The sequence below is a fragment of the Acomys minous genome, assembly GCF_964271855.1.
Source record: "Acomys minous genome assembly, chromosome: 4".
In the NCBI taxonomy this organism is placed as follows: Eukaryota; Metazoa; Chordata; class Mammalia; order Rodentia; family Muridae; genus Acomys; species Acomys minous.
Window position 1 is genome coordinate 63,717,026 of NC_140486.1, and position 19,228 is coordinate 63,736,253.

Below are 19,228 nucleotides of genomic sequence, written 5' to 3' on the forward strand. Positions count from 1 at the left end.
CCATCCTCTACAGACCATGGCTACCAAGCTTCCAGGGCCCACCGCTCTTCTGCATCTTTGCTCATGGTCCATCCCACCTGAGCCACCTCAGTGCTCTTTTTTCTGTTTCAGCCAGGTAGGCACTGGGAGCTGTCCAGCTGTCTTCCATTGCTTCTGTGCTCTCCTCCTGTGAATCGTTTGTGCTCCCTCCCTCCTTGGAGCCTCTGCTCAGCCCTGCAAAGGCAGAAATGCCCCTCCCTCCTTGCTCTTCATTCTCTGAGTGCTGCAAACGGTTCTGCTGGCCTCCTCCTCCTCTTCCTCTTCCTCTTCCTCTTCCTCCTCCTCCTCCTCCTCGTGGGCCACAGGCATGCTCAGACCCTTTCCTTCTAAGGAATCTTCTCCTCACCTCGCTGGCTTCCCACTGTCCCTTTAGTGAAATGCACTGCCTACTGACCCATTGACTTTTTTTTTTCCCTCTTTCAAAGATTGGAAGGGACCATCAGCTAACATTCTCAGGAGGTGGAGGGGTATAGAGATGTGGTTTTCTCAATGCCCCATCTCAATTTCGATCTCTGTAAATGGGAATAATATTAGTATCCATGGAGTTGCTTGAAAAGATTGACTAAGATGATGTACATCTAGGGATGCCTGGCAAAGTACATATTGTATGTCATGTGTTAGGTATTTTCTCCTAAATTATCTTTTTATTTTATTATATATATATATATATATATTTTTTTTTTTTAAATTTAAGACCTACTTCTATTTAGGTGCCCACAGAGGCCAGAGATGGTGTCAGAGCCCCTGGAGTTGGAGTTACAAGGCATTGAAAGCCATCACACATGAGTGAGGGGAACTGAACCCTAGTGATGTATAAGAACAGCAAGTGTTCCTAACCGCTGAACCATCTCTCCAGCCCTCAAGCTCTCATTGTTTTTTTCCTCTGTAGCCTTTGTAGCATTTAACCTAGTTAACTTCTTTTGAGTCTGTAGATCTTTCTGAGGTTAATTAATTTTGGGGCTACTTAGCCTTAGGGCTGTGTGTGTCATCTGTATACATGGGCTCGTCACCCTCTTATATCCATTGTACGTCATTTTTATGGTAACTCACTAGTCTGGTTCCAGCTTGTGCTGTTACTTGCTTCTGTCCTAGCCGTGTTTTCTCTGAGCTGCAATCTCACCATTATAATTGCTGCCAGGTCGCCTACCCACCAGGTCCTTTTGGAAGCATCTGTTCCCTTGATCCTTAGCAGCAAGGTATGTTTCAGCAGTCAGGAAGCTGGGTATCAGTGCCGGAGATCTCCCTGTCCAGTGGCACTTCTATGTCCCTGTACATGTTGCAACCCTCACCATCAATATTCAACACTTCTAGTGAGCCAAGCAGGTTGTGGGAAAGAAGGATGGTCTACACAGGCTCCTTACAAATCCCTGCCCCTTCTCCCCCTCCCCCCTCCCCTTCCTCCTCCTCCTCCTCCTCCTCCTCCTCCCCCGCCCCCTCCCCCTCCTCCTCCTCCTCCTCCTCCTTCTTCTTCTTCTTTTTCTTCATAGTGGTGAAGGAAGCGGGTTCATGAAGTTCCTGTCACAAGCATTTGGGTAGAATATCTGGCTGCCTTCGTAAACTGTTGCCTTTTGAAGTTTTTCTCTTTTCCTTTCCTTTCCCCAAGGTGTTTTTAATGGTGTTTTTCTTCCTTCTGAAAGGATAACTGGCAAACAAGATGCATTTATGTCTCATTATGTAGAGGAAAGTAGAAAATGAGCTAATTAAAGAACACACAGCATGGTTTAAATTAAGCAGTGGCGCTTTTTAGTATATGGCTGAGTTGTCTCAAGACACAAGGCAAAGCTGAGAAAGATTTCCTTATTTATTTATAGTTTTATAGTTTTGTAGTTGAATTATAGTTTCTTGAAAATTGGAAAGAAATTTTTAGACAAGGATTTTTTTTAATTAAAGTCTTACCAGAGAGTGATTGCATTTTATATTAGTGATAAGTAGCCAGGGTTTAGCTGGATGTGGGTCAGAGTGGCTGTATGATGTTGGAGATTTTGTCCTGATGTCTTGTTTAGTGTGACTTGATGACTCAGCACTGTGTCTCTCCTTGATCGCTGCTCAGAGTTTAAACACCTCTTCATTCCCAAATGGGTTCTCATCTTTAGGGACCAAACCCAGGAGGACCATTCACCTGAGGAATGTAATCATAGCCTTAATGATTTAAAATAAACTAATAGATTTCCTCCCACTGTTGAGCAGAGTCCCCAGCATTTCCTTATTTCTGTTTCTCCATCCATGCAGTGGATATGAAATGCATTCCTTTGGTTAAAAAAAAAATTCATCTAAGTCATGGCAATCTATTTTTTTTCTAAACAGTTTTGTTACCAGTATGTGGTTTTTAAAGATTATGTTGCTAAGATCCAGGATAATCCCCTTGCATTCTTAGCATCTTAGCATCCATACAAGTGCAAAAATGTAGTATAATCTTGCGGTGTTTCTAACTGTACATGATAAATGCAAGTCTAAACAAGTTAAGTTTAATTATGGGACCACTTTCTAGAAGGTGTGAAGACATTTTAGTGTGTGTGTGTGTGTGTGTGTGTGTGTGTGTGTGTGTGTGTGTGCATGCACATGCCAGTGTGCATGTGGAGGTCAGAGGACAGCTTGCAAGAATCAGTTTTCTTTTCCCACTATGTGGGTGTATTTATCCATGAGCCATCTCATAGCCCTAGACATACATTAAAATGTATGAGTAAAGTAAAGCTTACCTGAAACCCAGATTTACGTTTATCTCCTCTTTGTGCATTGAATCTTCTGATCCGTTATCCATTGCACCACTGGCCCAGTGCTCTCTTTGTGCTTTGAAAGTGAAAGAAAAAAGTTAATGTTAGTGTGGGAATTGAACCTGGGGCTTCCTGCATGCCAGGAAAGTACTCTCCCAGTGGACACGTCCCAGCCTGGGCATTCATTTGTGAGAGTGTTATTTCTGTACAGTGACAGCTTTTCATCACATGGACAGATGTGTGGACTGAGTTCTGCTGGTGGTGCTTGACTATACTGTGAGAACCAGCCTCTTGTCTGAATGAGGTCCTGTTGCTTTTTGATAGAACTGCTTAGGGGACATCTAGTGCGATCATACCTCTTTAAAATGACAGAATTGGGGTACTGTAGGCTGTCCCAGGTTGGGTCCCCAAAGAGGATCCTGACTTAGTTCCCTACCTGCTAAAAGGAGTATAACACCTGAGTTAGTGTGTTATGAAACCTGTCAGCTTATGGTTTCTTCAGTAGATAGAAATTAGGGGCTTTGGAAACACCACAAAGAATTAAAGCAACCAACCTTAAGCTGTACACTGTTGATTGATATTCATATTTTGTGATTGAAAGGCATTATAGTACTTCAAGTAGCTAATTCATAGAAATGATCTAAGACTCTATCAATTCTAAGTTACAACTCCTTTCAGACATGTTGAGGCGTTGTGGGGCTCAGGAAGGTGACTCCACCCTGGTGTTATGGTGATCTGTAGACTCCATCCTGGTGTTATGGTGATCTGTAGACTCCATCCTGGTGTTGTGGTGATCTGTAGACTCCATCCTGGTGTTATGGTGATCTGTAGACTCCACCCTGGTGTTATGGTGATCTGTAGACTCCATCCTGGTGTTATGGTGATCTGTAGACTCCATTCTGGTGTTATGGTGATCTGTATTCTCCTCCCTAGTGTTATGGTGATCTGTAGACTCCACCCTGGTGTTATGGTGATCTGTAGACTCCATCCTTGTCTCGTGTTATGGTGATCTCTAGACTCCACCCTGGTGTCATGTTGATCTGTAGACTCCACCCTGGTGTTGTGTTGTGGTGATCTGTAGACTCCACCCTGGTGTTATGGTGATCTGTAGACTCCACCCTGGTGTTTTGGTGAGCTGTAGACTCCACCCTGGTGTTTTCATGATCTGTAGACTCCACCCTGGTGTTATGGTGATCTGTAGACTCCACCCTGGTGTTGTGGTGATCTGTAGACTCCATCCTGGTGTTATGGTGATCTCTAGACTCCATCCTGGTGTTATGGTGATCTGTAGACTCCACCCTGGTGTTATGGTGATCTGTAGACTCCACACTGGTGTTGTTGTGATCTGTAGACTTCATCCTCGTGTTATGGTGATCTGTAGACTCCAACCTGGTGTTATGGTGATCTGTAGACTCCACCCTGGTGTTATGGTGATCTGTAGACTCCATCCTGGTGTTGTGGTGATCTGTAGGCTCCCCTCAGGTGTTATGGTGACCTGTAGACTCCATCCTGGTGTTGTGGTGATCTGTAGACTCCACCCTGGTGTTAAGGTGAGCTGGGGACCCCACCTTGGTGTTATGGTGATCTGTAGACTCCACCCTGGTGTTATGGTGATCTGTAGACTCCAACCTGGTGTTATGGTGATCTGTAGACTCCACCCTGGTGTTATGGTGATCTGTAGACTCCACCCTGGTGTTGTGGTGATCTGTAGGCTCCCCTCAGGTGTTATGGTGACCTGTAGACTCCATCCTGGTGTTGTGGTGATCTGTAGACTCCACCCTGGTGTTAAGGGGAGCTGTGGACCCCACCTTGGTGTTATAGTGATCTGTAGACTCCACCCTGGTGTTATGGTGATCTGTAGACTCCATCCTGGTGTTGTGTTGTGGTGATCTGTAGACTCCACCCTGGTGTTGTGTTGTGGTGATTTGTAGACTCCACCCTGGTGTTATGGTGATCTGTAGACTCCACCCTGGTGTTATGGTGATCTGTAGACTCCACCCTGGTGTTGTGGTGATCTGTAGACTCCACCCAGGTGTTATGGTGAGCTGTAGACTCCATCCTGGTGTTGTGGTGATCTGTAGACTCCACCCTGGTGTTATGGTGAGCTGTGGACCCCACCTTGGTGTTGTGGTGATCTGTAGACTCCACCCTGGTGTTATGGTGATCTGTAGACTCCATCCTGGTGTTGTGTTGTGGTGATCTGTAGACTCCACCCTGGTGTTGTGTTGTGGTGATCTGTAGACTCCACCCTGGTGTTATGGTGATCTGTAGACTCCATCCTTGTCTCGTGTTATGGTGATCTCTAGACTCCACCCTGGTGTCATGTTGATCTGTAGACTCCACCCTGGTGTTGTGTTGTGGTGATCTGTAGACTCCACCCTGGTGTTATGGTGATCTGTAGACTCCACCCTGGTGTTTTGGTGAGCTGTAGACTCCACCCTGGTGTTGTCATGATCTGTAGACTCCACCCTGGTGTTATGGTGATCTGTAGACTCCACCCTGGTGTTGTGGTGATCTGTAGACTCCATCCTGGTGTTATGGTGATCTCTAGACTCCATCCTGGTGTTATGGTGATCTGTAGACTCCACCCTGGTGTTATGGTGATCTGTAGACTCCATCCTGGTGTTGTTGTGATCTGTAGACTTCATCCTCGTGTTATGGTGATCTGTAGACTCCAACCTGGTGTTATGGTGATCTGTAGACTCCACCCTGGTGTTATGGTGATCTGTAGACTCCACCCTGGTGTTGTGGTGATCTGTAGGCTCCCCTCAGGTGTTATGGTGACCTGTAGACTCCATCCTGGCGTTGTGGTGATCTGTAGACTCCACCCTGGTGTTAAGGTGAGCTGTGGACCCCACCTTGGTGTTATGGTGATCTGTAGACTCCACCCTGGTGTTATGGTGATCTGTAGACTCCAACCTGGTGTTATGGTGATCTGTAGACTCCACCCTGGTGTTATGGTGATCTGTAGACTCCACCCTGGTGTTGTGGTGATCTGTAGGCTCCCCTCAGGTGTTATGGTGACCTGTAGACTCCATCCTGGTGTTGTGGTGATCTGTAGACTCCACCCTGGTGTTAAGGTGAGCTGTGGACCCCACCTTGGTGTTATGGTGATCTGTAGACTCCACCCTGGTGTTATGGTGATCTGTAGACTCCATCCTGGTGTTGTGTTGTGGTGATCTGTAGACTCCACCCTGGTGTTGTGTTGTGGTGATCTGTAGACTCCACCCTGGTCTTATGGTGATCTGTAGACTCCATCCTTGTCTCGTGTTATGGTGATCTCTAGACTCCACCCTGGTGTCATGTTGATCTGTAGACTCCACCCTGGTGTTGTGTTGTGGTGATCTGTAGACTCCATCCTGGTGTTGTGTTGTGGTGATCTGTAGACTCCACCCTGGTGTTGTGTTGTGGTGATTTGTAGACTCCACCCTGGTGTTATGGTGATCTGTAGACTCCACCCTGGTGTTATGGTGATCTGTAGACTCCACCCTGGTGTTGTGGTGATCTGTAGACTCCACCCAGGTGTTATGGTGAGCTGTAGACTCCATCCTGGTGTTGTGGTGATCTGTAGACTCCACCCTGGTGTTATGGTGAGCTGTGGACCCCACCTTGGTGTTGTGGTGATCTGTAGACTCCACCCTGGTGTTATGGTGATCTGTAGACTCCATCCTGGTGTTGTGTTGTGGTGATCTGTAGACTCCACCCTGGTGTTGTGTTGTGGTGATCTGTAGACTCCACCCTGGTGTTATGGTGATCTGTAGACTCCATCCTTGTCTCGTGTTATGGTGATCTCTAGACTCCACCCTGGTGTCATGTTGATCTGTAGACTCCACCCTGGTGTTGTGTTGTGGTGATCTGTAGACTCCACCCTGGTGTTATGGTGATCTGTAGACTCCACCCTGGTGTTTTGGTGAGCTGTAGACTCCACCCTGGTGTTGTCATGATCTGTAGACTCCACCCTGGTGTTATGGTGATCTGTAGACTCCACCCTGGTGTTGTGGTGATCTGTAGACTCCATCCTGGTGTTATGGTGATCTCTAGACTCCATCCTGGTGTTATGGTGATCTGTAGACTCCACCCTGGTGTTATGGTGATCTGTAGACTCCACCCTGGTGTTGTTGTGATCTGTAGACTTCATCCTCGTGTTATGGTGATCTGTAGACTCCAACCTGGTGTTATGGTGATCTGTAGACTCCACCCTGGTGTTATGGTGATCTGTAGACTCCACCCTGGTGTTGTGGTGATCTGTAGGCTCCCCTCAGGTGTTATGGTGACCTGTAGACTCCATCCTGGCGTTGTGGTGATCTGTAGACTCCACCCTGGTGTTAAGGTGAGCTGTGGACCCCACCTTGGTGTTATGGTGATCTGTAGACTCCACCCTGGTGTTATGGTGATCTGTAGACTCCACCCTGGTGTTATGGTGATCTGTAGACTCCACCCTGGTGTTATGGTGATCTGTAGACTCCACCCTGGTGTTGTGGTGATCTGTAGGCTCCCCTCAGGTGTTATGGTGACCTGTAGACTCCATCCTGGTGTTGTGGTGATCTGTAGACTCCACCCTGGTGTTAAGGTGAGCTGTGGACCCCACCTTGGTGTTATGGTGATCTGTAGACTCCACCCTGGTGTTATGGTGATCTGTAGACTCCATCCTGGTGTTGTGTTGTGGTGATCTGTAGACTCCACCCTGGTGTTGTGTTGTGGTGATCTGTAGACTCCACCCTGGTCTTATGGTGATCTGTAGACTCCATCCTTGTCTCGTGTTATGGTGATCTCTAGACTCCACCCTGGTGTCATGGTGATCTGTAGACTCCACCCTGGTGTTGTGTTGTGGTGATCTGTAGACTCCACCATGGTGTTATGGTGATCTGTAGACTCCACCCTGGTGTTGTGGTGTGCTGTAGACTCCACCCTGGTGTTGTCGTGATCTGTAGACTCCACCCTGGTGTTATGGTGATCTGTAGACTCCACCCTGGTGTTGTGTTGATTTGTAGACTCCACCCTGGTGTTGTGGTGATCTGTAGGCTCCATCCTGGTGTTGTGTTGTGGTGATCTGTAGACTCCACCCTGGTGTTGTGGTGATCTGTAGACTCCACCATGGTGTTTTGGTGATTTGTAGACTCCACCGTGGTGTTATGGTGATCTGTAGTCTCTATCCTGGTGTTATGGTGATCTGTAGACGCCATCCTGGTGTTATGGTGATCTGTAGACTCCATCCTGGTCTTATGGTGATCTGAAGACTCCATCTTGGTGTTGTGTTGTGGTGATCTGTAGACTCCACCCTGGTGTTTTGGTGATTTGTAGACTCCACCCTGGTGTTATGGTGATCTGTAGACTCCATCCTGGTGTTACGGTGATCTGTAGACTCCATCCTGGTGTTGTGGTGATCTGTGTACTCCATCCTGGTGTTATGGTGATCTGTAGACTCCACCCTGGTGTTATGGTGATCTGTAGACTCCACTCTGGTGTTATGGTGATCTGTAGACTCCATCCTGGTGTTATGTTTATTTGTAGACTCCACCCTGGTGTTATGGTGATTTGTAGACTCCACCCTGGTGTTATGGTGATCTGTAGACTCCACCCTGGTGTTGTTGTGATCTGTAGACTCCACCCTGGTGTTATGGTGACCTGTAGACTCCACCCTGGTGTTATGGTGATCTGTAGACTCCACCCTGGTGTTGTGGTGATTTGTAGACTCCACCCTGGTGTTATGGTGATCTGTAGACTCCATCCTGGTGTTGTGTTGTGGTGATCTGTAGACTCCACCCTGGTGTTATGGTGATCTGTAGACTCCACCCTGGTGTTGTGGTGATTTGTAGACTCCACCCTGGTGTTATGGTGATCTTTAGACTCCACCCTGGTGTTGTGGTGATCTGTAGACTCCATCCTGGTGTTATGGTCATCTGTAGACTCCACCCTGGTGTTATGTTGATCTGTAGACTCCACTTTGGTGTTATGGTGATCTGTAGACTCCACCCTGGTGTTATGTTGATCTGTAGACTCCACTTTGGTGTTATGGTGATCTGTAGACTCCATCCTGGTTTTGTGGTGATCTGTAGACTCCATCCTTGTGTTGTGGTGATCTGTAGACTCCATCCTGGTGTTGTGTTGTGGTGACCTGTAGACTCCATCCTGGTGTTGTGGTGATCTGTGTACTCCATCCTGGTGTTATGGTGATCTGTAGACTCCACCCTGGTGTTATGGTGACCTGTAGCCTCCACTCTGGTGTTATGGTGATCTGTAGACTCCATCCTGGTGTTATGGTTATTTGTAGATTCCACCCTGGTGTTATGGTGATTTGTAGACTCCACCCTGGTGTTATGGTGATCTGTAGACTCCACCCTGGTGTTGTGGTGATCTGTAGACTCCACCCTGGTGTTATGGTGATCTGTAGACTCCACCCTGGTGTTATGGTGATCTGTAGACTCCACCCTGGTGTTGTGGTGATTTGTAGACTCCACCCTGGTGTTATGGTGATCTGTAGGCTCCATCCTTGTGTTGTGTTGTCGTGATCTCTAGACTCCACCCTGATGTTATGGTGATCTGTAGACTCCATCCTGGTGATGTGTTGTGGGGATCTGTAGAGTCCACCCTGGTCTTTTGGTGATCTGTAGACTCCATCCTGGTGTTATGGTGATCTGTAGACTCCATCCTGGTGTTGTGGTGATCTGTAGACTCCATCCTGGTGTTATGGTGATCTTTAGACTCCACCCTGGTGTTGTGGTGATCTGTAGACTCCATCCTGGTGTTATGGTGATCTGTAGACTCCACCCTGGTGTTATGTTGATCTGTAGACTCCACTTTGGTGTTATGGTGATCTGTAGACTCCATCCTGGTGTTGTGGTGATCTGTAGACTCCACCCTGGTGTTATGGTGATTTGTAGACTTCACCCTGGTGTTATGGTGATCTGTAGACTCCATTCTTGTGTTGTGGTGATCTGTAGAGTCCATCCTGGTGTTGTGTTGTGGTGACCTGTAGACTCCATCCTGGTGTTATGTTGATCTGTAGACTCTATCCTGGTGTTGTGTTATGGTGATCTGTAGACTCCACCCTGGTCGTATGGTGATTTGTATATTCCATCCTGGTGTTATGGTTATTTGTAGACTCAACCCTGGTGTTATGGTGATCTGTAGACTCCATCCTGGTGTTATGGTGATCTGTAGACTCCATCCTGGTGTTATGGTGATCCGTAGACTCCATCCTGGTGTTGTGTTATGGTGATCTGTAGACTCCACCCTGGTGTTATGGTGATCTGTAGACTCCATCCTGGTGTTATGGTGATCTGTAGACTCCATCCTGGTGTTATGGTGATCCGTAGACTCCATCCTGGTGTTGTGTTATGGTGATCTGTAGACTCCACCCTGGTGTTATGGTCATTTGTATACTCCATCCTGGTGTTATGGTGATCTGTAGACTCCACTCTGTTGTCTTGGTGATTTGTAGACTCCACCCTGGTGTTATGGTGATTTGTAGACTCCACCCTGGTGTTGTGGTGATCTGTAGACTCCACCCTGGTGTTATGGTGATCTGTAGACTCCGTCCTGGTGTTGTGTTGTGGTGATCTTTAGACTCCATCCTGGTGTTCTGTTGTGGTGATCTGTAGACTCCACTCTGGTGTTGTGGTGATCTGTAGACTCCACCCTGGGTTTATGGTGATCTGTAGACTCCATCCTGGTGTTGTGGTGATCTGTAGACTCCATCCTGGTGTTGTGTTGTGGTGATCTGTAGAGTCCATCCTGGTGTTGTGTTGTGGTGATCTGTAGACTCCATCCTGGTGTTGTGGTGATCTGTAGACTTCATCCTGGTGTTGTGTTGTGGTGATCTGTAGACTCCATCCTGGTGTTGTGTTGTGGTGATCTGTAGACTCCATCCTCATCTTTTGGTGATCTGTAGACTCCACCCTGGTGTAATGGTGATCTGTAGACTCCATCCTGGTATTGTGGTGATCTGTAGACTCCATCCTGGTGTTGTGTTGTGGTGATCTGTAGACTCCATCCTGGTGTTATGGTGATCTGTAGACTCCACCCTGGTGTTGTGGTGATCTGTAGACTCCACCCTGGTGTTGTGGTGATCTGTAGACTCCACCCTGGTGTTGCGGTGATCTGTAGACTCCATCCTGGTGTTATGGTGATCTGTAGACTTCACCCTGGTGTTGTGGTGATCTGTAGACTCCATCCTGGTGTTATGGTGATCTGTAGACTCCACCCTGGTGTTGTGGTGATCTGTAGACTCCACCCTGGTGTTGCGGTGATCTGTAGACTCCATCCTGGTGTTATGGTGATCTGTAGACTTCACCCTGGTGTTGTGGTGATCTGTAGACTCCATCCTGGTGTTATGGTGATCTGTAGATTCCACCCTGGTGTTGTGGTTATCTGTAGATTCCACCCTGTTGTTGTGGTTATCTGTAGACTCCATCCTGGGGTTATGGTGATCTGTAGACTCCATCCTGGTGTTATGGTTATTTGTATACTCCATCCTGGTGTTATGGTGATCTGTAGACTCCACTCTGGTGTTATGGTGATTTGTAGACTCCACCCTGTTGTTATGGTGATTTGTAGACTCCATCCTGGTATTGTGTTGTGGTGATCTGTAGACTCCACCCTGGTATTGTTTTGTGGTGATCTGTAGACTCCACCCTGGTGTTGTGGTGATCTGTAGACTCCATCCGGGTGTTATGTTGATCTGTAGACTCCACCCTGGTGTTGCGGTGATCTGTAGACTCCATCCTGGGGTTATGGTGAACTGTGGACTCCACCCTGGTGTTGTGGTGATCTGTAGACTCCATCCTGGTGTTATGGTGATCTGTAGACTCTATCCTGGTGTTTTGGTGATCTGTAGTCTCCATCCTGGTGTTATGGTGATCTGTTGACTCCATCCTGGTGTTTTGGTCTGTAGACTTCATCCTCGTGTTATGGTGATCTGTAGACTCCATCCTGGTGTTATGGTGATCTGTAGACTCCATCCTGGTATGGTGATCTGTAGAAAGCGAATTTTGAATTACAAGACTGTGTCCCTAACATAAATAACTTTTTTTTGGTAATGACTGTGTTTATACATTTTGTAGAAATTAAGGAATTTTCTTACAATAATTGTATTTAGCCTTGTTCTGTTAACTAGATGGACATTGCCACTTAATTTTTTCATTTTTATTTAAAAATTGCATTTATTTATGTGTGTGCATGCACGTTTATGTGTATGAACGCTCAAGTGCTATAGTGTACATGTGGAGTTCAGAGGACAACTTTTGGGAAATGGTTTTCTTCTAGTACTGTATGGTTACCAGGGATCTAATTCAGGTTACTGGGCTTGGTGATGGCAATCATCTTTGCCTGCTGAGCCATCTTGTTGGCCCCCACTTTAATTTTAAAAAGTCCATGTGTTTCTAAGTACGCACACACACACACACACACACACACACACACACACACACACACACACACACATCTTTTTTTTTTTCCAGGAGGTCGGGGGGACCAGTGTCCCACCTCCTTACCGGTGATCAGCATGTTCCAGCATGGTGCAGACTCCTTCAGCTGCTCAGCATTTACACCATGTTCCTAAGTTCTTAAAGTTTTTGTTTCTTCTGTTTGGCATGGTAGATAATTGAGTGTCTACTTTTACGGTACTTTGCTATGTCTGAATATTATCTTACTTAGAAAACTCTTAATTGTATCCTGCATGACCTTTTTTCTCTCTTCTGTCTTTTCTTTTATAGCCAACACATACCTCTTTATGGTACAAGCTAGAGGTATCATGCTGAGAGAGAATGTGAAAACAATTGGACATATGATCAGGCTGTATACGAATAAAAACACTACGCTCAATGGGACAGGTAAGACTGTGTCCTCCTTTGTTTACCTTTTGAGTTACCAAGCAGAAAACCAACCTTTTAAATTCTAGCTCCTTTATCGGGACGTAACTCTCTGTTAAAGAGGAAGCTGCCTTCTAGGAAGTACACCACTAGATGATTAACATCTCCTAATAAGTGTATTGCTAAGTGGCTGTCTTGTGAGTGTACCTACCAGGAGATTGGCATCTCTTACACAGTGTGTTGCCAGTTGCCCCACTACTCAGTAGATAGCTAGATTCACTGTACTCACTTCATTGTTACTCATTATATTGCTTGGTTGGCATGCCCTACTGAGTGTATTCTAGATGGGCATCCCCTACTGAGTGTATTCTAGATGGGCATCCCCTACTGAGTGTATTCTAGATGGACATCCCCTACTGAATGTATTCTAGATGGACATCCCCTACTGAATGTATTCTAGATCTCCATCCCCTACTAAGTGTATTCTAGATCTTCATCCCCTACTAAGTGTATTCTAGATCTTCATCCCCTACTGAGTGTATTCTAGATGGGCATCCCCTACTGAGTGTATTCTGGATGAGCATTCCTTATTGAGTATTTTCTAGATGGGCATCCCCTACTGAGTGTATTCTAGGTGGGTACCCCCTACTGGTGTATTCTAGATCACCATCCCCTACTAAGTTTATTCTAGATGGGCATCTGCTGAGTACTACCCTACTGAGTGCTTGCTGTATTATTAGGACTATCATTTAGTTTTGGATGAACTTCTTAATAATTTTATAGCCTTTTAAAAGAAACCAAAGGGTACATTTTTAGGATACTGGAAATTAGTAGCTGCTCTTTCCTGTTTACAGTGTTAACTGAAGGTAGGCTCTCCACTAGACTCACACAAGGCTAATATCAAGTTGACTCAACTGCGGATTTTCTGATGGGAAGTACTTGGTGTCAGTGGCTTTATTTCCCTCTTGTAGAAATAAAGTGCCTCCCAGGGTGCTTTGGGATGTCACATTAACAAGATCAGTGATTGTCCCTTGTGGCACTCTTTAGATCTTTGTTTTTAAATAGTTAAAAAAAATATTAAAACTCTTGTGCCATTGTAAACATACTCAGTTCTCATCAACTCTGCCTTTTGTTTTGTTTTTCAGACAGAGTCTCTCTGTGTTATCTTGGCTGGCCTGGAACTCACAGCAATCCACCTGCCTCTGTCTTTCATCCCCAAGAGCTGGGATTAAAGGTGTGCACTACTACACCTGGTGACTGCTTTCTTCCTCCTTGCTAGAAAGCCTCTATCTCCAGCCATAATGGGATCTCAATCTATGTCAGGTGGGTGGGAGTTTTAGACTTAAAAATTCAAGATGATACTTGCGAGGAATTCATCCTACTCATTTGCCTGATTTATTTACGATTCTCCCAAATCTAAGCACCTTAATCTTGCTTAGACTGAGGGCAGTCTCAGTCACTGGTGGAGACAGAGAAAGTTTAAATGTTCAAGCTGGGTGGTGGTCGCACACGCCTTTAATCCAGCACTCAGGAGGCAGAGGCAGGTGGATCGCTGTGAGTTCAAGGCCAGCCTGGTCTACAAAGCAAGTCCAAGACAGCCAAGGCTACACAGAGAAACCCTGTCTCAAAAAACAAAACCAAAACCAAAACAAACAAACAAACAAAAGTTTAAGTGTTCAAAGAGTTTTAGCTATGCTAGTTGAAGAACGGATTGTGAGGATATTCGTTGAAAGGCCCATTCAGTTGCAGTGTAAAATATGTTTAGGTTACTGTATCTGTCTTTGTGAATACTGAGAATTTCACGTATCTTTTCCCCCTCTGGGATATGAAAAGTTTTGTGCGTGGGTGTCGAGCTTGGCTGAGAACAATGGTGACTTGAGCAAGAAAACGAGTAAATTCTTTCTTCCTTTCTCCGAGCCATAGTCTTAGTAAAGAGGGAACGGCTGGTGTGTACTTTGACAAGAGTTGTGTCCTTTTGTGACCTCTTAGAGCCTTCCATAGGATTCCCTTGCTGATGGGATATGTCTGCGTGAAGTCTTGCAAGCTGGTGACATGTGGCTGCTGTGGAGGATTCTAAACCCAAACCACAGCAGGTGTCTCTTTCTCTTTCTTTCTGTTCCCCACCTGTTCCAGACCTAATTACATGGCAGCCGCAGAGTGCTGGGACTGAAAGGTTGAGCCGTGCTCACCCGTGTTCTGAGTGAAGCTGGGGTCCTGTCACGTAAGGTGACGGGAAGAGGGTCTGTTGGCAGCTCGGTGGCTTCGCCAGGCTCATCTAGGCAGGGTTTACTGAGCAGTTAGTGTAAGTCCTGCATGGGTAGATATGGGGGATACAGTGTTGGGAAATGAGAAACCAGCCTTCCAGGCTTCCGGGAGGCAGGGGACCTGATTACCAAAATGCATCTGATTATTTCCGCAAAGACTTAGATATAACTTGCCAAAATTTAATATATATATATATATATATATATATATATATATATATATATAGAGAGAGAGAGAGAGAGAGAGAGAGAGAGAGAGCAGTAAAATGTATAAAGCAGGGAGTGAGAACTACAGGAGAACGGATTGATACACTTACAATTGGACACGAGAAGTCAATGGATTGTGATGTGCGTGAGAACACTGAGCTCCAGAAGGTTGTCGGTGCTGTCTGACTTTCAGCACCATCGAGTGCAAGCAGACTTATAACACTCTTGTGTAGAAATCCTAAGTCCAAGCCTGGTGTGGTGACTCACGCCTTTAATCCCAACACTGCCAGCCTGGTCTACAAAGTGAGTCTAGGGCAACCGAGACTATACAAAGAAACCCTGTCTTGAAAAACCAGAAGAAGAGGAAGAGGAAGAGGAAGAGGAGGAGGAAGAAGAAGAAGAAGAAGAAGAAGAAGAAGAAGAAGAAGAAGAAGAAGAAGAAGAGGAAGAGGAAGAGGAAGAAGAAGAAGAAGGAGAAGAAGAAAAAAAGAAAAGAAAATCTTAAGTCCTTAGAAGCAAATGATGCCTTTATGAGTAGCCTGTGGAATTGAGAAAATCAGGTGTAGTTATTGAAGGTGGCTGTAATAGGTGATCTGGGCTGTGCAGGGCAGATGGTAGGTTTGTGAGAATGCACCCGGTGCTTGTGCTTGTGCTTGTTTGATGGGCGCTTTAGAGTGAGACCATCGAGTATGCAGTGACAAGCAGATAGAGCTCTGATGGACTTCCCACGGCATCTTCTAGGGTGCTTCTCTAGTGGAGCTCTTGAGAGGTGTCCTTCGGTCCCCTTCTTTTCTCTGTTCTCTCCGTTTGAAAGTGGTGTTGGGACCTGCCTAGCATGTGTCCTTTGGAGTCTTCTGTTTCTCTGGGCGTGGTTCTGGGAGGCAGGAGGCAGGCAGGCTGCCTGGAGCTCCTTTTGTTTCCATCCGTTCATTAGATGAAATCATGTCTGCCTTTCACAGAAGCTGCGGTGAATCCAGCGTGTGTTTGTCGCACTTTGGAAACTGTTCGGGGCTTTGAAAGTAGTGGTTGTGCTGTGGACGGTGCTCACTCACCGCCTTCAGAGGCATAATGATTGTGTGGGTTTGTGAAGTATTGTTTCCAGAAGCTTAAGTCACTTGGGCTGTTTCATCAGCCATGGCGTGTTTATTTGCAGTAAGTTCCTTGGAAGCCTTAGGTGATTTATGCTGGAAGTTAAAGACAATTTGACTTCGGTTAAAAGTGGTGAGCTGGCCGTGGTGGTGCACTCCTTTAATCCCAGCACTTGGGAGGCAGAGGCAGGTGGATCACTGTGAGTTTGAGGCCAGCCTGGTCTACGAAGCCAGCCCAGGATAGCCAAGGCTGCACAGAGAAACCCTGTCTCAGAAAAAAAAAAAGTGATGTTCGGACTAGTGGCTCCAGAGGTGGATAGGCTAGGCTGGAGGGGCACCAGGTGAAGGGCTTGGGCAGTGTGGAAGCATTTCTGCCTATCTCTTAGTGACTTGTGCCCTTTGTGGTCATTTCCAGCAATATGGGCAAAGATGGCACACATTTAGCTCCGATACTTGATACTGAAGCAATTAACCAGCATTGTATGCCTTCCAGGCACTTAAAAATTGTTTGATTTTATTAAAACTGATGAAAGTGATGGTTATGTTCTTTTATGAAATATGTAATCAGTCTAGGCCTAGATTATCTATTCTGGCCTTCCTTGTTTTCCCCAGACTCTCTCTAGGCAGTGATGGTTAAATTTGTTTTATAGAAATAACCAGAGAGCTTGGAATTAATTTAAGGGAGTTAGATGTATGTCTGAAGAATCATTGAATGGAAAGAGGAGAGGCCCAGGTGTTAGTGACAGAAATTAATCAAATGCACAGAGCAAGAAAATACTCTGATTTAAGTTGATCCATAACACTGAAACATTACTTGGTTATAGAGAGCACTTGCTGCTCTTGTACAGGACCCCAGATCAGTTCTCAACACCTGTATAGGGTAGCTCACAGCCTCCTGAAACTACTGCTCCAGGGCTTGTAATACTCTCTTCTGGCCTCTGCAGGTACCCATATGCATAATCTCTCTCTCTGTCTGAGATCTGCTTGCCTATGCCTCCCAAGTGTTGGGATCAAAGGTGTTACCACCTCCTGGCAAGAATATTTATTTATTTATTTATTTATTTATTTATTTATTTATTTTGACACAGTGTTTCTCTCCATAGCCTTGCCTGTCCTGGAACTCACTCTGTAGACCAGGCTTGGCCTCGAACTCACAGAGATCTACCTGCCTCTGCCTCCCCGATGCTGGGATTAAAGGCTTGCGCCACCATGTGCAGACTCTTAATTTATGTTTAGAGTACCAGTTCCTCCCACCAGCAGAGCAGAATTCCTTATGAAAGCAGAACTTGTATTAAAAATATTTGATATTTTTACATTTGGTATATCCAGATACATTTTCATAAAGCTACCCTCATCATCTTGGCTTATGCTGAGTACAGTATAAGTCTCTCAGATACGTTAGGTGGAAGTACAGAGTTTGGCCACAAGAGGATCTTGGTCGGCCCCTGAGCACATTAAATGATGACTGCTCTATCTTTTCTGTCCCTGTGACTTGGAGCAGTTCCCTGATAGCTGTTTTCCAGGACTCCTTCTGAGAGCAGCATGGGGAATCTTTCATAGGGGCTTCCTATATCATGGTGCAATATGCCGTAGTGTTGTACATCACGGGTTATTTCTCAGGTTAGGCTTTCCTGGCAGTTCAGCTAATGCCTCACTGATGTGCTGCTCCTCAGTTCATAGTGTGGGCTTCCATGAAGGCCTCTGGGACTGAACCGTTTTCTCTGGGCTCTTCTCTCTTCTCTGATTTTGGACCCAGGGCCTTTGTCCATCTGGTCGACCTGTTAGGAACCCTGGTAGGATTTCTCTCACCAGTGGGCTACAGCTCTGGTCACAGGGGTGGTGCTTAACCTGAAATGGCTCTTCACTCATACTTTAGGATCATCCTAATCTTGTTTTCCCATGAGGCAGAGGGATTAGCTTTTAAAGTCTTTGCATTGCATCTGATGGCTGAAGACTGTAGGAGCATGTTGACGTTTTTCTCTGTCCATGGTTGGGTATAGCAGGCACAGCAATTTGCCAGCTGTTTCCGTCTCTTATCTCTATTCACTACTTTGGGCCAGCTTCCTTCACACAGCAGGAAATGGGCACATCCTGTTACTCAGATTTGCATTTTGCATCTATGCCCTGGAGAATAACTAAATTGTGATCCTGGATTCCACAAAATCCTATGCCTCTTACTGTCTCGTGTTGGGTTTGTATTCAATCTCTCATAACTAAAACTATTGAGTAGTTTCATGAAATTATTCCCTCTAAGCTCGTGTGTGTGTGTGTGTGTGTGTGTGTGTGTGTGTGTGTGTGTGTGTGTGTGTGAGAGAGAGAGAGAGAGAGAGAGAGAGAGAGAGAGAATATGTTTGTCTCCTATGTATGTGTGTGTGCACTTCTTTTGTGTGTACATGTAGAGGCCACAGGTTGACACCGGGTACCTCTATGACTTTCCATCTTAATTTTTTGAGTCAGGGTCTCTCACTGAACCTGGTGCTGGGTGAATCAGCTATGCTAGCTAGTCGTCAACCCCCTGGAATCGGCCTGCTCCACCTGCCTATCCGCAGTGCTGGTTTGGTAGATGTTTGTATGTTGCTGAGGACCTGAAATCAGATTCTCATGCTTGCACAGTGAGCACTTTATCCATGGGGCCATCTCTCCAACCCTCTTATCTACTTCATCTCTCTGAAATCTGCTGATAGCAGCTAGCAAAACGAGAAACTGATTGATTGCCCCACTCTGCAAGCGAGCACAAGCATGTGTTGGAGCGGGATGTGGAGGCAACATTTGGTAGTACACTAGGCCAATTGTTCTTTGTGTGGTGAAACTTGATGACCCTAAAGAAAATGGGCCTAATTTAGCAGTTCCTGGATCCCCAGGAGTGTAGCCTGCAGGTTAGGATGTGACTGACTTAAAGGCTCTTCCAGTAGGAATTTGAATGGGTAAATTTTGGGTTCTGGGTAAAGTGGCAAGGAGTCATTGCTTGCATCCTTCTGCCCTGTACTCAAGTAGCAGTGCACAGATGGTGGGGTGCTGGAAGTTTGGAAGGACTTCTTCCTTGATGTTGGGACTAGCCATGGAGGTGAGAAGGAACAAGTGGCCTCTGGCTGCAGAAGGCCCTGTTGTGT

General features: G+C 46.0%; 1 protein-coding gene across 1 annotated transcript in view; it reads left to right on the forward strand.

Moving 5' to 3' along the window:
• B4GALT6 (beta-1,4-galactosyltransferase 6) overlaps positions 1 to 19,228 on the forward strand; it is a 75,598-nt gene that overhangs the window by 16,839 nt on the left and 39,531 nt on the right. The window contains exon 2 of the mRNA XM_084780703.1: positions 12,464 to 12,580. Coding sequence (XP_084636829.1) covers positions 12,464 to 12,580 — 117 coding nt within the window. The remainder of the gene's footprint in view (positions 1 to 12,463; positions 12,581 to 19,228) is intronic.